The 19,962-nt window shown below is 42.3% G+C and overlaps 1 protein-coding gene across 8 annotated transcripts in view; it reads right to left on the reverse strand.

Moving 5' to 3' along the window:
* Nucleotides 1-19,962, reverse strand: part of b3gntl1 (UDP-GlcNAc:betaGal beta-1,3-N-acetylglucosaminyltransferase-like 1) — a 351,083-nt gene that overhangs the window by 259,859 nt on the left and 71,262 nt on the right. For all 8 annotated transcript variants that reach the window (XM_068057997.1, XM_068057993.1, XM_068057996.1 and 5 more), the window contains one exon: nucleotides 15,044-15,139. In XM_068057997.1, coding sequence (XP_067914098.1) covers nucleotides 15,044-15,139 — 96 coding nt within the window. The remainder of the gene's footprint in view (nucleotides 1-15,043; nucleotides 15,140-19,962) is intronic.

Here is a 19,962-nt window from a genome sequence, read left to right on the forward strand (position 1 = left end):
AAAGGACACCATGGCTGAGAGTTCAAACCTTACTTGTTTACGCAGTTACTTGGATGTTGAGATACACCGACTCTGAGCCGAGCTTCAAGGAGAGGGCTGATTGAATGGGTGTTAACTTCAAGAGGACAGGATTGCACATTTACTCCTGCAGTTTCGAAAGAGTTAAAAATCATTTGAAAAAATAATTATTTCTAAACCAGAGCTCTGGAAACAGCCAATTCCCAGAATGAGTGGGCTAATTTCATCATTCTGGATTGAGCTGCTCAGTGTACTATTGAGCCAGGCAGGGTGATCGATCTTCAATTATATCCTGTATTACTGCTTATACACATGGCTTAAGATACTGGATTAGCAAATCGGCCACAGAAGGTTGTCTTGCTCCAAATTTGCAGGCAGGTAATCTTGGAACTTACCTCATAGGAGAATAGTCGCATCAGAGAACTGACAAACATTTGGTTGAGTCTTGCTTATGTCATTAGAAGATACCAATTGCCATGGACAATATTTCTCCCTCAACCAACTTTACCAAATATAAAGAAATGCACAGATTGGTTGGGGATTCATCCAATTAGCTGTTTGTCGGACTGCCATATTTGCTCAAATGACTCCAGTGACTGCACTTCAAAACATAATTCATTGGCTGTGAAATGGTTTGAGATGTCCTGTTATATAAATGCAACACTTTTCTTCATTGGCTATCAGTCCAGCATCACCTCAGTTTTAAAATTCTCATCCTTATTTTCAAATCCATCCATGGCCTCACCCCTCCCTATATCTGTAATCTCCTCAGCCCCAGAACCCTCCAACATCTTTGTGCTCCTCCAATTCTGGCCTCCTATTCTTGTGCATCCCTGATTTTAATTGTTCCACCATTGGCGGCCATGCCTTCAAATGCCTAGGGCCTAAGCTCTGGAAGATTAGATCACAAGTGCATGTTCTCATACCAATGAACACATATCCAATAGCTGTCATCCCAAGACTCAGAATTTTCTCATCAGCTATAAAATAGATATTGGCCTAAATGTAGTGATTGAACCCACATATAGGTCAGCTAGACATCCAAATATAGTGCTATGAACCAGACTTAGTCATCACCAATAGCTTAATCCAAGTCAGCAAATGAGGGACTTTGGCAAAAGGATGTGCACACTGTGTAGCAGGCTATCTCTCTAAGGTGCTCAGTGACTAGTTGGTGTGGACCAAAGCTTTTCCTTCTTGCATCCATTTTCCTGTCCATGACATATTCAGCTCAGATTGGCCCTCTATCTTGGATGTGGCTGGAGGAAATCTTTCCTCAACACGCAATGGAATTATGAACCATGAAGGAAAACATAATTCACCACAAGATAAACCTGCCTTAGGACTTTGCTGTCATTGAAGAAAGACGAGAGAGTTCAAAGTGCTCTTCACCTCTTCTCAGTCCAGTCCTGAAGGATTTTGTCCGGACTATAGTTGGCATCTAGGACTTTCTGATCCAATAGGATACAACAGTTGGTCCCTTGTATCTTCCAATCAATACCTTCAAGATCCCATAGATCAGAAAGTCCCATTACAGATACTCTAAGGTTGTCATCAGCACATCACTGATGATGCCTCACTTGTCCTTTCGGAAAGATAGGTTTAGTGAGTCTCCCAGTTACTCTTACACAAATCTTGGTGCTTCAGTACACATCTTGGATACAATTCAAGTACTCCTTTCAGCTACTTCATGAGAACCTGTTATATTTTGGGGTCTTTTTAACCTTTTTTATCCAGTTTTGGGTGTCCCTTTATAGATTAGACATTAAAGCCATAAACATACAGCATCAATTCAGCAGAAGGACGCTAAGCATGCACTCTGTATTCCGGTACAAAGCACAATCTCTCTGACACATTCCTCAGGAGAGCAGAATCCAGCCTGCTCCTTTCTAATTATTCATAGGCCTCCAGAGCATCTGTTACATATGCCACTAGAACCCAAGGAGCCACCTTCAGAGCCACTGATATAACAGCATTATTGGTAGTTTTTGGTCTCACTGGCATCCCACATCTTGTGGATAGAACCCATAATTGCACTCAGAAACATCAGAGGCATATGTCCCTCAGACAGAATCTTTTGCACCAGGCTCAGGAGGGTAGTTCTAAGGCAGATTGTTGGTACTGTTCTTCTCCCCATCCTCGCCTAAAATCACTTGTAGGAATTTGTCATGAATGTGGACCACACCTGCAGCCCTGCCATTTGTTCAGTGATACATCATGGAGTCCACTTCTTCTCATTGAACTAGCTTATTATCTGTGCAGCACACTCCAGTGACATTTCCGATATCTAGACAGATGTGTCCTCAAGAGAAGAATGAACAGATATGGTTTCAATAGGCCAAACACAGCATGTGCAGCCAGATCAAAACAAGCCACTTGAGAAATACTACTGAAATTGTGCTGGATATCTACTAACCCTACTGCATTAACAATCACAGTTTAGACAGGTGTTTAATTTTCTAAACATTTTGTGAAATCTATTTTAGGGCTAGATTCTCTGCATATTGACTATGAATGGGAAGAACAACCCTAGAAATGATAATTTTCTTTTTGTATTGAATAAGTCTTAATTTTACCATTTGGCAAAGAAGTGGTGTTCTATCATAAGTTGAAAAAAAAAGTTGCAACAAAATTGTGAGCAGGAAAGGCCAATTGCGTAAGTCCTGCCCTTTTCTACTGAGAAAACCAGAGTCCAAAATCTGTTCATTTTTATCCCAGTTGGAAGAGATCACATTGGGCTGATGTCAGGGATAAAAAAAGATTGTGCAAGAAAGGGAATTTGAAAGAAAGTTCACTTGTACAGAAGAGAGTATACAGTGTGTATAGCTCTGAAGCCATTCTATCAGTATTTCATCAAGCAGGAAGCTTAAATTGACAAATGTTCTTTTGTCGCTGTTGTAAGAGCAGATTTAGTAATAGCAGCCTCAGGTCAGTCCCAATTGCACAGTAAACATCAACCTGGGACAGACAATGAAAGACAGAGGAAGACTCCACATTTGGGTTTGTTCAAAATCATGTTTACTGTGGAGCTGCAGTCAATGTGTGATGTTCATCTCCAGGATTTCTAGTTTATGTTCCACTCTTTCATTTCTTATTTATTTTCCATAATTTACATGTCGACCCATATTTTGTAAAGCTAATGTGCAATTTCATTGTACAGTTTACCAAAGATTTTGCTACGCCCAATCTGTTTACCAAAGGCACTTTTCTTGCTTGCAAACAGGAAAATAATTAGCAAATAATGGCCGCTTTTTACTTAAGTTCTCTCATGAACGGCAGACACTACTTGAGCAGCGATATATGAAGTAGTGCTACTCTTGCTGAAGGAGCAAGGACCCCCTTAGGTAATCGTTTTCCAAGACTCCTCCAGGCAACAACATTAACAGCCAGTGACTACTGCCAGTTAAAAATGAAAGATACATTTATATAGCACCTTTCATGACTTCAGGATGTTCCAAAGCAGTTTACAACCAATGAAGTACTTTTTGAAGCGTAGTCACTGTAGTTATGTAGGAAATGCAGCAGTCAATTTATGCACAGCAAGGTCCCACAAACAGCAATGTGATAATGACCAGTTAATCGTTTTTAGGTGTTGACTAAGGGGTAAGCATTGGCCAAGTTACCAGGGACAATTCTCCTGCTCTTCTTCAAATCAGTGCCAGGGGATCTTTTACGTCCAACTGAGGGGGCAGATGGAACCTCCATTTTATGTCTCATCCAAAAGACGGCAGCACCTTCGACAGTGCAGTATTGCCACCAGTACAGTACCCGAGTGGCAGCCTAGATTTTTATTTGTAAAATTAACAGTTGCAATGGTTGCTACGCTTTCCTGAGCACTCAGCCTACCCAATTTGGTTTTCACATTGCAATTCTGTACAGACCTTCCCCCTGACCTTGGGAGGGATCCATGGCAAGCAAAATGAAAGTCAGAATCATTACTTTGAAGTAACAGTTGTGTCTCCACTGCTGGTGCTGTGGAATCTGTCCTGCAGCGTAAACGGAACAGAGTCAGGACCCCCAGCACATTGCAGCAGTTCTTCAATATAAATGGGATATAAAACTACCTTCCATTTCCTTCACCATGTCTAGAAAACACTATTTACAAATGCTTTACTTGGGTTTTTTTTAAAGAAAGGACATCTTTGGCCATTGATGACCCCCGAAAGTGTTAGGCTGATTAAGGTGGCAATCTCTTATAAAGAGGGGGCTGTAATGAATAGATTGTTTAACTTGGATGCTCCATCAGTAAAGAAGACATAAAGAATTTTTGTTAAATCCAAAAGTGTTATACAGGAGATCTACTGTAGACTTGTCTAACATTTCAGGACAGTTTGCATTTAGCTCATAAATGACAATACAATAAGATATTTATAGTTGGTTCCTCTGATTAAATGCTTCATTTTTTGGTTATCTCCTTGTTTATAGTTTAAATGTCTGTTTAAGTCAGTCAGTTCTCCAACTGAGTTGTCATGCAGGCCCTGCCTGCCAAGAATGAGACACATTAATTTCGCCCCATGGACATTAAACTTCAAATAGTTGCTCGGAAGAAAAGAGGGCCCATTACAAGGAATTGCCAGACCCCTAGCCGGAAAGACATTTTTGCATACTAGCAGACAGTGTTGGAACAAAGGAACCAGTCCCTGCTCCCAATACACAGAAGACATGGTCAGACCAGTTTAGTCACATGACTAACTGGATGCTGCAGAGTTATGAACTGAGTTTTAAATTGGCCACAGAGAATTGAACAGAAAGCTCCTGGTTCCTGGATTGAGAACATCTCTCTTCTGTTTGCTCTCATCTCTTTCTCACCAGCCTTGGAATCCACTGAAGACACATGAACCCCAAGAGAGAAAAGCCTCCTACAGTGAAGAAGGTTTAAGGAAGAATACTGGGCCCCAATGAAAAGCAAGAATTACCTACAAAAGGACTCTACAGTGAGCTTGAAGCACAGTAACAAGAAACTCTTCAGATATTGCCTCAAACCTCTCAACTTTATTTTTCTTCTGCTCTTTTCTGTCTCTATTTGCATGTGTGTATTGTATATGCATGCTAGCGTGGGGGCGCGCCGTGTATCTGTAGGCGTTAACCGAATTAGAGTTTAAGTTTTAATAAATTTCACTTTTCTCCTTTAAACCCAAGAAAGCTGTTTGTGCTCATTTCTTTGCCTTATAATTGGAAAGCGGTAAACAAGGATTTACCAAAGGGGGAGCTCAAAACACGATGTGTTTAAAATTAAATCCTGTTACAGTAAGACCAGGTGGAGGCTGAAAGGGAACCCTAGACAGCTTTCTCACCTGATCGTAACAGAGTGAATTCCTATAGTGTACAGAATTCAAAGACCTCCCCTGGCCACACAAAGTCCCCAGATATATAGGTTCAGAAACCTACTTAATAGATTACATATCTGCCAGGAAAGCAATGTTCTTCCCCTCGCTCAGTTGATCTTGTGCCTAAGCAAACATGATTCACAAAGCACAACAGAACAGAGGATGCTTGGAAGGGACAAGTTGGGGAGATTACCCGAAGTTTCCCTGAACAGGGGTTCGTAGTATCCAGAATCCTGCCTAACGCTCTGAACAACAAAGGTTAAAACCTTGGTGTGTATGTATACTGGGATAGATAAAGCAATTGAAAATGAGCAATTTCCTGGAAATCCACAGCACAGCTTACACTCTCCCACAGCCAGTATCATTCAGATTTGGAGAGGTTCATGTGAAACTTGACAATTATTATTACGGTGCTTCTGAACAAATATTGCTGCCTCATACACCTACTGATTTAAATTTTTGATCAAGATCAAAGCGAATAGGTCAAAAATGCCGAATGAGGTTTAAATTTAAATGGCTATGCCCTGTAGTTTTAACACAAGCCAATATTTTCTGTTGTTTAGCCAATAAGAGCTACCGTGGCCCCAATTAAAAATGCACTCTCTAAGGCTCTCTGTGTGACAAAGAATCTGTAGAAAACACACCCTTCATTACTTGACCACTTACAACAAGTTTTTTTTTAAATGGCGCCAAAATGAGATCATGTTGGAGAAGGATCTTAATGTGAAAGCTGGCATACAAGCTGCTGTGTTGATTTACACACTTCCTTCTACGGTGAAGCCTGCAAGGCAATAAGCTCAGGACTGAATTTTGCTGCTTACCTGGAAGTCCTGCCGCCAAGGCCGAAAACAGGAGGCAACCCCCGCTGGCGGCCAATTAAGAGGCCGCTGTCCATTTAATTATGGTGGCCTACCCATAAGAGCTGCTGGCCCAGCAGACTCAGCAATGCCAATGCTAGTGGTGGCCAGTGCAGAGACTGCAGCTCCAGGGTGAGGGCACCTCAATGCTGGGGTGGCCCTGAAGACAGATGAGTTGGGTTGAGGGGCGGCGGGGCCAGACAGACAGGTTCCAGTGATCAGGGCTGGCGGGGGTGTGGGGGGGGGGGCGTGGAGGTGGTTTGTGATGCACTGGCGGCGCTGTTGCCATTACCGCTAGGGGCCACTCCACGGGCTACTGAGTGCCCATAAAGGAGGCCTCACCACCCAACCCCGGAAGCAGCCAGGAGGCTGCCACGGTTTACCTTGCAGTTTCCCCATGCTGCGGTAGGCCCTTCCGACGTGGCCGGAATGCTTGTGGAGGTGGGAAGTGGCCCTTAATTGGCCACTTAAGTGGCTCAATTGACCACCAGTCAGGCAGCTGCGCCACCACATTTCCCAATAGAGATGGTCTGGGAAAATTCAACCCATAGTATCAGTCCACACCAAATCCACCTCAACCTGAACTGTTCAATGGGCTAGATATGATACAAATTTAATTGTCCTTAATTCAGGATCACTTCAATGTAAATAAAAATCAGAATATCTATAATGGGTAGTTGATCCAATGTTGCCCGTTTTACATAACACCCAGAGACAAGAGTACATCCCATTGAATTCCATGTGCTGCAGCAAGTTTGAATTTAGAGCGGAGTTGGTATTTTCTGCCTATTCCATTTGTTTTTTAACAAAATCCTGGAGTTGAATCAAGTTTCTATCTACCTTATTGGCTCTGCAAGGTCAGTGGTTGACTGAACACTAGTATTACTTACATCACCAATCTGAAAGCTTGGAGATTTCTTGTCCCCAATCTTCATGCCTTTAAGAGCACCAGCAGCACTCTGATACCTCAAACAACTGACGTCATGTTCAAATCCAGACCATGAGGCCTTGATTTTAACTTAACCCCTGCAGAATTTGGCTCAGCTGCCCAATTTTACTTTCCATTGCTGGGTGGGTTTGGTTAAAATCGGGACATGAGTATCACTTCTGATGTTGCCCAGGCCTTGCCCAACATTTAAAAATGTACACTTGCAAGAGTCAGTGGATTGCAATCAGGAATGAGAACTCTAGTGATTCTCGCCTTCATTCGCCCAGGGATAAGGAGCCAAAACTGGTTGTCCGAAAGTTGTTAAAGCTGAAACCCAGCCAATTCAACAGAATCCTGGGATTTTCCTGGTCTGTATGGCTCAGTACAACACCTGGAGATTCATGTATTCACTGAGTCTCCAAGTGACAGAGCTTGTGATTTTTAACTGGATTGTAACAGAAATATACATGTTCTCTAGTAAACAGTCTCGTAGAATTTTTTTTTATCTGCAAATATCAGCACGAGATATTAATCATTGTATGTGCTTTCCCTCATGGAAAGTTCTCACATGCAACAATTGGCTGAATTTTCCCAGCCCCAGAGTTTCAGGCTTGGGGGCATAGGGCAGGTGGTGGTGTGCCAGGAAAATAGCACAGAGCCACATTAGGATGGCTCCCAGGAGCATTCCCGCCACCGGGAAAGTTTCCCTAGAGACGGGCTAGGATGCGGATTGGCTGTATGCTGAATGGAGGTGGGCAGCCAATTTAAATATTTAAGGCTCCAATTAGGGGCAATGATTCAGGCAAACTAGCATTTTGCGGGCAGCGGAGCAGCTCCCTGCCACTTTTGGAGGCTGCCAGCTTCATGGAAGCGGCCTCTCTGCGGCATTTGGAGGGATGTCACCTCCGATCTGAGGGGCCTGCCTGCTTGGCCCGTTAGATTTATTAATTTAATTTTACCTCTCTGAGGCACCCTCGAGGTCTCCTACCTGACTGAGCAATGCTCACCTCTTCCAGTGGGGTTGCCAAGGCTCTAGAACTGCCAGCCCCCTGATTGCTGCCGATCCAATCAGGAGCCCACCCATCCGCCGTTCTTAATAGGACAGCGAGCTCAGAAGCGGCCAATTAGGAAGACGGCTCCAGGTATATTGCCGAGTGTGTCTTGCTGCCGGTAAGTGTGAGCTTGGGACCTCCATTTGGTCCAAGCGTCAGGGTCCTAAAGCCCACAGTAAAGTCCTGCCCAATATTTCTGCTAAGAGTTACAGGCCATGGTGGGCAACGTTTTGAAGTTACATTTTTGATATCTTATTGAACAGTCATTACAGCACACACCTCACTTAAGACATTAGGGAGAGATTTTTAGCTTCACTGTCTGTGGGGTAAGCTGGTGGGTTGTGTTAGGCATGTAATTGCCCCCCTTGACAGATTATAGCCCAGATGGTGAAGGGCAAGAATCCAACCCATAATGATTGCATGACATGTTGCAATAAGGCTGAAAATAAACTTATGCAAAAAGAAGTGCGTCAGCATAAAGTGAGGAGAAATATTGTGCATCGTAACCTGGATCTCCTGAAAGTGAGCTCACTGAGGTGCTCTCCTGCATTTAGTTGATAATGAGCAGCAGGTTTTCCTATCAACTGCCTGTAATGTGGCACCCAAAATTCTCCAACATGTGTGGGGCTGGTGGTTATACTTTGGCTGGTGCACATGCTTAACAGTAGTGTTGAAATGAAATTGTGTCATGGCGTTATGAAGATAATGGAAAAAAAATTTAAATGCGGTGATGCTACCAAAACAACACATTTACTGTGCTTAATTAAGACAGGCAGTAGCCAGGAAAACCCAGTGAAAATTAGATCTTCCTCACTGTCAACAGGTTTCCACAGATGTGACTACAGGCAGTGGTTTGCCAAGCTCTGCCAGCCAAAGAATATTGTGAAAGAAGCTAATTAAAGGCCCCAAAGCTGATTGCAATGATATAGTGCCTTGTATTGCTGATTGTTTGTCGCGGCTATAAATTGTCAGGATACAAGTCTAACCTAATATATAAAGGGCATTTTTACAACAGTAGAGTACCATCATCAGATAAACTTGGCATTGGTCTCTGGGTTGGGAGGAAAATGGGTGAATTTGGCCGGGCTCCTGCTCCTGATCACTATCTAGCTACTTCTGGTGCAAATGTACATGTATAATCACTGAAACAGGATCAGGCCCTGGTGTAATGGCCCAAGTTCAATAGCCTTCTGATACTCAACATTTAAGAATTACACATGAATAATGACCACTAACTAAAGATATGAGGGCAACTGGCACTAATGAACCATACCCAGGAAGGACCCAAAACCTTGTGGACAGAAAGGAGGAAGAGAGAGAAAAAACTGAGAAGGAAAAAAATAATTGGGTCATAGTTTGTTGTAGCTTGGCATTTAACGGCATCTTCCATTAGTTAGATTTCCTCCTGTACCCTTCAGCTCGAAACATTTTTTCTTACTAAATCTCTGAAAGTGCGAGCTGATAACGTTGCATCGAGGGAAACAGGGCATCACGGACCTGAGTGAACAAGGCAAGTAACTGTGTATCTCCTTAACCAATCAAATTGAAGGACTGTGACATTAACAGCAACATTATCAAAAAGGAAGTGTAAATGAGAGTGGGTAAATTCAATGTCAAATCAAGTACAGTAAGAGAAATGAAGAAAGGGAAAGAACACTTGGATATGAGAGGAATAAAAAGAGAAAGGAAATGTAATTTTTAAAAAATTATTTTAAATTTGCCATTTTTCAAATCTACAGCAATTAAAACCTGAAGGAATGAGACTTCACACTTGTACTCGTTAATTTTCAGTGCCAGAGAAGTTGTTTGGTAGTAATTAACACGTATAATGAAGTTAAAACGGTTACTTGGACTGGAATAGACAAGACTTAACTTTCTGAGTTTAGTTCACATCTACTGCACAAGTACAGTAACTTCACACTATTCAATGCATTTCAATGGTGGGGCAAACAATGAGATGCCATTTTCGCAAAGCTAATGGCAGAGCACCACAACCTGGACAGCCAATTCTAGATATTTGAGTTCAACTGTGTATCAGCTCCTTGCCTAAAGTTGTTATATAATTTTTGCATAAACAGCAGTGAATGCCACTATTTTGACAGCAAAATCTTGCCCAATAATTAAAAACACCAATATTTAAAGGTTTGCTTCAAATTAAGCCAATTCATTTCTCTGTGATGCAGTCTATGTTTCATAATGTAATTTGCAAACAGACGGAAAGTATTTATATATTAAAAATATTTTGACATTTGAGACATTCCTTGCATTGTGTAAGAGTACAGAATTCTAGTAGTCATGTACGGAAGCTTCAAATCAGCAACAAAATTGCCAAATCATTCCTGCATTAAATGCTACTCACATTACAGATGCAAGACTTGCTGTCACAAGCCAACTATGATGTTGAACTGGGAGTGAATTTGGCCTTTAGGCCTCCATTGAGAAATAACAAAATGTTTGTAGTTTATTTGTTTGGAAAAGAAAAAAATCATTTTTTTCAACATCCATGGAGCACAGGGTATTTTTTTCTATGCCTGTCGCAAATGTTTCACCATAATTAGGCCTGTGTAGTCTGTGACTATGCTACTGATGGGTCCTAGCTGTTAAACCAGTGAAGGTCTTTAATGGTGGAGATTATCCAGGTTTAAAACCGGAAAGAAAACACAATAAACAGAGTATTAGTAGTTAGAGAATGCCAGCTTGGTAGCAGGTACACAGAAACATATTATAATTTAGTACCTCCAGCGGACAGTTTCATGTGACAGGAGCACATCTGGATAACCCCGGTGCAAAGGTCATTGCGCCCAGATTCTAATTATGTATTCCCGTCATGCATAGCTCCATGCTGGTTGCACAACATCATTAGACTTACCCTATCAAGTTGTCAGGAAGCTCATTCTAAGGCACAGGAAATTAAATATAAAATCTGCCAGTACACTGTCTAAGTTAGATGCAATTTTCCTTTTCCCAGTTAGTGTTTCGGAGGCTGCTTGTAACAAGCCTGTAGCTTCCTGTGTACATAAGTGCAGCATAGTGAATAAACTCTATTTATGGAATGCATTCACTGAGTCCTCTCAGATGACCCCAACTCCCTCTTTTACTGACAATCTAACTAGTCTCCCAGGTACATTCACTATTCATGATCCAACAGGCCAGTGTTATATTTGAGCCCTCAAACTATATCGCTTGACAATTCTTTCAAACTGGTCTACCCTGCAACAAGTATCCAGATTTTCGATGCATACACAGACCACTGGGCTGAAAGAATGATGCCTTCCTCACTCAGAACCTGAACAGCAGCCAAGTGTTTGCCAAGAATTCTCCTGCAGCAACCAACATGAAGAACAGAAAATGTATTCCCTTACAAAAGCACTTAAAAAAAAAAACAAGCTGGCTTAGTTCTGCATTGTCAGCCATTCCCTTCTGGGGCAACACGCATGCTGAACCAGACAGTTTTTCTTTCCAAACTCAATCCAGAGATGCAATTGCCTCCGTACTGAGAACATGTTCTGTCTTGCCAAGTGATCTGGTCAACAGTAACTGAAGCTGATTATCTCCCTGCTGTGAACAATATGTCTGCTTCCACAACAGCTAACACTGACTGGCTCCCTAGCTTCAGCACAATCTTTCTCTTTTTGTGGTAGAAGATGGGCTGCTCTGCTTCAGGCAGACATTAGGCCATCCTCCCCTCATGAGAACACTCTTCACTTACTAATGATGTAAGGCGACTGCTTCTCTGCCAGATAACTTCATCACCAGATAGGTCTATTATGTCAAGTGACTCATCAAAAGACTAAGATTGCATCCTCCAGCATCAGCTTATGCTGTTTATCTTTGTTTTCTTCTCGAAGTAGTAATCGACAATTTCAATAAGATTTTTGAAACCCATTACATTTTTTGCAACATCTTCTTAACAGTAATACAAATAAAATATCACAGTGGCACACAATATCAGTCCTCAGCACAACCTAGCTTAGCACAAACAAATGAAAGCAGCATTTCACTAGAAGATATAGAAATGGGTCATTCGGGTCAGAACCTTTCTGATCCTCACCTTTTAAGTGACATTTAGATTATAAAGACTTATTAAATAAACTGTCAGTTAACGTACAATACTTGGTTAGTGAAAACTGGGGTGAATTCTCTGCACTGTTTATGGGTCAGTAGGAACTGAATGGTGCAAGCTTCACATCTGCTGGAATGCAGGATACCTGACTGCGCAGAATCGTCCTAGGTCAGGCCTATTTCTAGCAAGCTGTTGATGTGAATAACGCCTATTATTGGGAGATCACTGTTTGGGTCTCAGGGATTTAGAGGCCTGTGGCAGTAGTTTATGGAAAGGGGCAGTTTTGGTGACACACAGGAGCAGGTGCTAGTACATCACCAGCTTACTGCTGCGTCTATAGAGGTGCTGTTAGAGGAAGTGCAGCAGCAGAGGTTGGCCCTGCTTGGCATTCAGGGACATCATCCACAGAGGCAAGCTGCACCAGTACATGGGACAGCATGGCCTGCTACAAGTTAGTGCTAACACAACACCCAGTGGATGTGGACACAATTTAAGAAAACTTTAAGGAGTCTCACCATATCACCTAAGGTAAGAATGCAATCATCTTATGCCAAGTAACCAGGGAAAGGTCTGCATGCCATAAAGTGCGAGGGGAGGAACTACTATCTTAGTTCACTAAACGTTTACCATGCACACCCATGCTGCAGCAGGGCACACTTTGCAGCAACCACTTCGACCTATCACTCTTCCCACACTCACATCCTTAAAGTGGATCAGCTCCAAAATCCTTCCAACTACATGCTGCTGCGTGATGTATGTGCATGTAATCGCACCCAAGATGGAATACAGGCCGACCACTTGAGTCTCTTTATATGTACAGCTGACATTTCTAGTTTCCCAACTTGCAGGTCACTGAATAGAAGGCAGCTAATGTAGACTGGAGGATGTCCATGAAACATCAAACTCAAGTCTAGTGGAAGATGCCATCTCGCAAGTCATTGTGCCAGAGGTTTCGAAGGAACGGGGAAGGTGATGTTGGTGGCCTCCCCCTAGTCCAGGGTGAATAACGCTCCTATGATGCTCTTCCTCCTCACATACATTCACTGACTGTCCTGCAGGCATCCAGCCATGCACAATGCCATCTGACACCATCTACTCTCATGCAATTAATACCTGAAGGGGTTTGATGCAGGCAACCTTCTAACATATGCTCCCTACCACTTCCTGCAGAACATCTCAGTATGAAATTCTGGGCCACAGCACCACCCAAAAAGAAAGTAGTTAATGGCATCATGTATTAATCACTCCCTCTGGTCCAAGTCTGGGGTATGCTGGATGATACACAGAAGATGGATGAGAAGGAGCAGATATTGTTGGCAATAAAGGAAAAGAAACCTGCAATTTGGAAAACCAGCTTGTGACCTTCTCTTGGTTATAGATAGTTATTACAGACCATCATTGCCCAAAGGCCTGCCTTTATGCAGATCAGTCAGGTAGCTGATGGACTTGGGTGGTATGAATAAGGCTGCTAATTCTTGGAGCAATGCTACTTTAAAAGCCTTCCCAATGAGACAAGATGTGGCAGAAAGTGAGCAGGCTAAAGAGGCAGCCACAACAGTAGGAGTGGCCAATTGCAGGGAGATCTCATACCCCAGCACACAAAGGCAATGGGTCAACTGAATCTCAAAATCAGACCCAATAGCTAGCCACCTCATTTTCCAGCTGCCGCGAGAGCACCTAAATGGAGTGCAAGATTGACAGCTGGAGCATGCAAAACATCCATCATCAGCAGAGGGAAGAATCAGGATGGAAACACCATGTGCACACAGAGCAATGGAAGGGGAATAAATTTGAGGTTTTATTGGGATGGTGTTTTCATAGATGAAAAGGATGGGATCTGCATTAGTTGTTAGTGCAGATGGTACATTGAGAACAGTTATATTTCTTTAAAGTGTTCCTTTATGGTGCTTAATATCTTAGAGCTTTGTTCTGACTTTGGTGGGGAAGGGGGAACCAATCATAATAGGGGACAGATCTGCAGCTGTATGGGACAGCTGGCTCTCGGTCTGACATAGCTGTACACTGGTGGAGTTAGAAAGGTTGAATTGGGTGAAAGAACGCAACTTGTACTGTGGGATCAAACACCTGACCCAGTGAAAACCAAAAACTGCTTTGGTGGTAAATCCACAAGCACACCAGTGTTGCTGATAACTTGCCCAATACATGATGCAGATTAATCGAATCAGACACGCAAATGAATTCATCGAATGATGTACAAAAGACATCATGCACAGAATAGAAATACCTTCCATCTCTTCATTAAAAGATTGTGAGCTTTGCACATCTGTATTTGACTAGATTCTTCTTTTAGCTCAATTGTAATCATATCACTAAACTTCTAGAGCAAACCGAATGATATCTTGGATCACCACAAGCTGCATCCGATCTCCCTCTATTTGGTAGTTCAACATATGGAATTAGTTAGTTTGTGTGAGGACTGAACACCTAAAAAGTTTTGATGAGTATTGATCCCTACTGAAGCTTCCTGAATAGTAGAAGGAAACACCTTGTCAGAAAGATGACAGTTCACAAACCAGAATTCAGCATGCATTACTTTCACAAGAGTGGTAAGGGTGAGGTGGTTTAAACAAGTGCTTGGATTGAGCCTCAAAGTGGACAGGTAACTCTAGAAAACCAACATACTGAAAAAGATGACTTCAGCCACATCTTGGCTCCCACAAGCATATCAAGCTGGTTGTAGTTGACATGATCTTATACCAATCATTTACAGATCTCTTGCATATCAATAGGGAGGGTAACATACTTTGTCAATAAAAGAAAATGGAAATCTTTCCCACCTGTGTAAGTAGCTGTTCCTGTGTCAGGCTATTAATCCAACGTGTATAACGTTCAGTTGAGCCCTCTGGTTCTCTCTTAACTTGGCAACCAATTATCTAGAGTTACAAAAGAACAAGAACATATTCACTCAGTGATCTTAAAGAAAAATGAGATAAAATAAATTTATGCAATAGAGCCTTGTTTTGTTCTTTAATTCATTAATTGAAGACAGCTCCAACAGTAGCTAAAACACTTTCGCCACACTGCTTGTCCAACATTCAATCTTGGATGAGCAAAAAGCTTCTCCAACTAAATATTGGAAAACTGAAGCCACTGTCTTCGAACCCTGCCACAAACTCTGTTTCCCAGGCAGCTGAAGATGAACCAGACTGTTTGTAACTTTGGTCTGCTATTTGATCAAGTTGAGCTTTGGCCACATTTGAACTTCATCATCAAGACCTCTTATTTCCACCTCCATAACATCTCCCATCCTCGCCCCTGCTTCAGCTCATCTGCCCGGAACTCTCAGTCATGCCTTTGTTATCTCTAGACGTGACAATTCCACTGCATTCCTGACTTCCCATCTTCCACCCTCCATAAACTAGAGGCCATCCAAAACTCTGCTGCCCAGCCCTTACTTGCACCAAGTCCCATTCACCCATCATCCTTGGGCTCACTGACCTACATTGACTCCCAGTCAGGAATGCCCGATTTTAAAATTCTCATCCTTGTTTTCAAACCTCACCATGGCCTTCCTATCTCTGTAACCTCCTATAATCATCCAAGATTTCTGTGCACCTCCAATTCTAGCCTCTTGTGCATCCTCGATTTTAATTGCTCTACCATTGGCATCTATGCCTTGAGTTGTTTGGGCCCTCAGTATTTTTACCTCTCCCTCCTCATTTAAAATGCTCCTTAAAACTTTCCTCTTTCACCAAACCTTTGGCCATCTGTCTGAATATCTCCTTATGTGGCTTGGTTTAAATTTTGTTTGATAATGTTCTTGTGAAGTAACTTGGGTCCTTTACCCCTTTAAGGTGCTATATAAATGCAGGTTGTTGTTGTTAAGGAGCAGCAACATGCACGGCATGAAAGGACAATGAGGCTAACAAGAAACTAAAACAAGAGCAAAGCAGCCACTGCTGTCCAAACCTTCAATCAGCAGGTTTGTCCCTTGAAGCCGACCACTGTGCTTCATTTTATACTCATTTCTGTTTCTTGGAACCAACCTTTCATGATTACGTCTGTTTATCAGGATAGCCAGAAGCCCATTTTTCCATATTTTTTGCTTTGTGTACGCCTACTTCTGGGACACAAGACAAATGGGAGAAAAAAAGCATGAAGACCCATTGCATATGACTGTGTTCTCTTTGTAATTCACATTTAATTCTAGGAACCCTCCTGAATGTGAATGGACAGTTCCTGCCTAGAGACCGGCTGAAGCATCCAGATATAATGTGAACGAGGCAAAGAGGGATGTCGAAACAGCAGGCGGGTACACGAGAAACCTGATCGGCCAATGCAAGTGGGCCTCAAAGGTTACACCCAGTTCCCTCAGATTGGAGGATGTGGAAAGGGGGCTGCCAGCAACCTCTCGGCATGTATGTTTATTGTTGGTCGAGGCCAGCAAAGAGCAGCAGTAGCGTTGGTGGTCTTTTGGCTGTTGTATTTCACATTTGCACTCTTTCAAGGCTCTCAGACCTGCAATAATATTCAAGCTCCTCCTTGGGACACCTGTCAATAGGACACCTGCCTGGCAGTAAAGTCAGTGGCAGAAAGTCGCAGCCAGGGACCATTTGTGATGGTCCCCCACAATCGAGAAAGATCACAGGGCAGAAGCGGGGGGTTGGATCAGGAGGGAGGGAGAAATTGCAGAGAGAGAGGCTCAGGATCGAGAATTTGGAGGGGAGGGTTTGCAGATCACAGCAGCAACGAGAAGCCCCGACGAGCAGAAGCTTTACATAAAGGGTCGGGGGGTGGTGATGTGATGTGGGGAGAAACACCCCTAAGATGGAACACAGATACGCCAAACTAACGGGAGGGGGGTGGCACGTTAATGTTTTGTTTTTATTTTTAACCCCACCTAAACCTCTCCCCATCATGTTGGAGGGTGGGGGCAATGTTCATTCTAGCTTCTGTTTTGCTGTGCATAGCTGGCATTTTGCACTGAGCAGTCCCTTTATGAATGACACACGGCCGCACATGTGCACATCTTAAAGGGAACGTTGCTTGTGCGCAGCCTGCTTGTTCCCTGCATGGTAGGATTCCCTATTGCCGTGCGGCTGCCCACTCATGTAGTTTGGAGTGTCTCTTGCTCCTGACTTCATCCAAAGAGAGCTATGTAACATCACACTGACCCCCCTCTGCTATCACCTTCTCACCTGGCATACCCTCTTATTTGTTGGTTGTAAGGTCTTTAGCTTTGCCGTTCCCTCATTCTACATACAAGAGCAGTGTCATTAAATATTGCCATCCTTTTGTGCTTCTTTGCTCTGGCTGGAACAATTTCCCTTAATGACAGCAGAAAGAGATAGGGTAGATAAAGAGAATTAATTTCCTCTGGTGGAGAAATCCAGAATTAGAGGGTCTAATTGTAAAACGAGAGCAAGGCCATTCAGGAATGAAATTCCATACAAAGGTTAGTTAGTAATCTGGAACTCTCTCCTCAAAAGGCTGTGGATGCTGGGTCAAAGATTTCAAGCCTGAGATTGGTAGATTTTTGTTAGTGAAGGTTATCAAAGGATATGGGTCAAAGGCAGGTAAATAGAGTTGAGTTACAGATCAGCCACAATCAGCAGAACAGGTCCAAGGGGCTGAATGACCCAGTCTGGTTGCTTTATTCCTGAGGAATACTGGAAAATGCATGTCTAAAATGTGGTTAGGAGCCTTAATGGATTCAACATCGGGACTGCAGTTGCTTTCCAACTGACTCACTGAGCGTGTGTTCATTGCACTACATCCCATCTCATAAAGATCACATGCTCTTACCAGTGGTGTAAAAAAAAGGTGCAAAAACAGTTAACATTCACTTAAACCCTTTTCAAGTGGAGTCATTTAAACAACATTTTTTAATAAACAAACTCAAGTATAAAAGTGATTCTTTTCTTTCCTGTGATCTTGTTTTCCCATGATTAAAATAATAAATAAAAGAAAAGTGGAGCCATACAGCTTCAAGTTCTTAATCATCATAAACATTCTGATAATATTAACATGCTGAATTCAGTAATGTAACCTTGGTAGTTAATAAGGCAATTTTCACCGTGACTCTTTAGGAAACCATAAAGCTCCAGAATAATTGAGTCATAAAGGAGGATTTTAATAAACTCTTAAAATTAAAATGCTTAAAACAGACAAATGCACTGAAGGTAAACCTGTAATAGTAATTTTATTCTGACTATTTTTTTGATCAGTGCATACTTACAGTCCTGCTTTTATCATCCTCCGTGTGATAATAAATTAGGGTTTATTGATTACATGCTGGTACGGTTCTCTGCTGTCTGGGTGAAATTGTAAAAATCAGTATTTAATTTCTTGTCAGAAGATCTTGGGAAGTTCAATAATGAAGTCGAGGCACTTAATTTTCCTGTTAGTTTTTTTGCGTCTATAAATTTTTAATGAAAAATGACTTTTTTCCCCCTTCAGGAAAATAGCTATTTATGGGGAATTTCACCACTTACTGGCAGTGTTGCTGCAAATATACAGTTGCCTCTTCTTATAACATTCTCTTTGATATGCAGTGACCTCTGACGTAACAAACATTACTTAAGGCAAGCACTCTGGACAGTTATTCGAAAAAGTCCTCTAAAAAGCTAGCCTTGTACTTCAAAATTATATCATACTGTGTGCATCTATATAATTAGACATTTCTCCATGATTTCCAAGACAATTTATTTACAAGATTGAGGTTATAAACCCAAGGAGTAATGATCAAATGTTTTATGAATGCCATCTAAAGCCTTGGGTTGGGCTCAGTCCTGCTGCTATGGCAGGCTGGTCAAAGACCCATCAAATCTGGTCACCATGCCCTCTTCTCTGCCAGCTTCCACAGCTGTCTGCCTTTTGTCATTCTTTCATTTATATCTTCCCCTATTTGGTTCCACGATTACAACTCTGGCCATAATGACATCAATCAGACTGAAATGCATTAGTCACTGCATGAGGTAAATATTGTATGGTGCTGGCTGTTCACACTAAATCATTGAGTTTGACATTTACTTTTTTTTTGCCACATTGGGAATTGGCCCTTTACAAGTTACTTGAGTATTTACTATTGTAGCATATCCAGTCATTGTGGAGCAGCAAACTATAAAGCAAAAACTATGCTGAGTTGCACTGCCAAATTTCATGCCCTGGGCAAACATCCAAGGTCTGGACATTGTGCAAAAAAGGACAACTAGGCTGATCTCTAGCATCAGAGGTTGGAGGCAGGTGAACCAAACTCTGACTCCCGAACCCTGAGAGAAGGCAAATGTAACAGGACCTTGTAAAGGTAGATAAGGTACGAAGCACTGGAATGCTATCTGAGGTTAAACCACAACTGTAAGCCACAGACAAAACTGGTAAAAGGCAAATTCAGGACTGATGTCAGGAGGCACTTCTTTATGCAGTGAGTGATTGAAGCTGAATACTCATCTGACAATAGAGGCAAAAACTTTGGTATCATTCAGGAGATAGTAAAGTGCTGAGCCAAGGGAACACAAATGGTTGCAGAAGGATGAGCTACATCAATGAATAGCCTCCTTATGCCTGTGATCTTTGTGATTGGTTTTAATCTGGTGAGAAAAATGCTTCTCTTGCAGTACATGGTTGCTTGGCCCGAAATGGAGGAAATGAATCCCAGAAAGTAATCAAACAGAGTCATTAAAAAGTTCTTCTTCACATCCCCTCTGCATTTCGACCAAAACCTTACATCTGTCCCCTAGTCGTTATACCATCAGCT

Source organism: Heterodontus francisci, chromosome 26, assembly GCF_036365525.1.
Source record: "Heterodontus francisci isolate sHetFra1 chromosome 26, sHetFra1.hap1, whole genome shotgun sequence".
NCBI classification, from domain to species: domain Eukaryota; kingdom Metazoa; phylum Chordata; class Chondrichthyes; order Heterodontiformes; family Heterodontidae; genus Heterodontus; species Heterodontus francisci.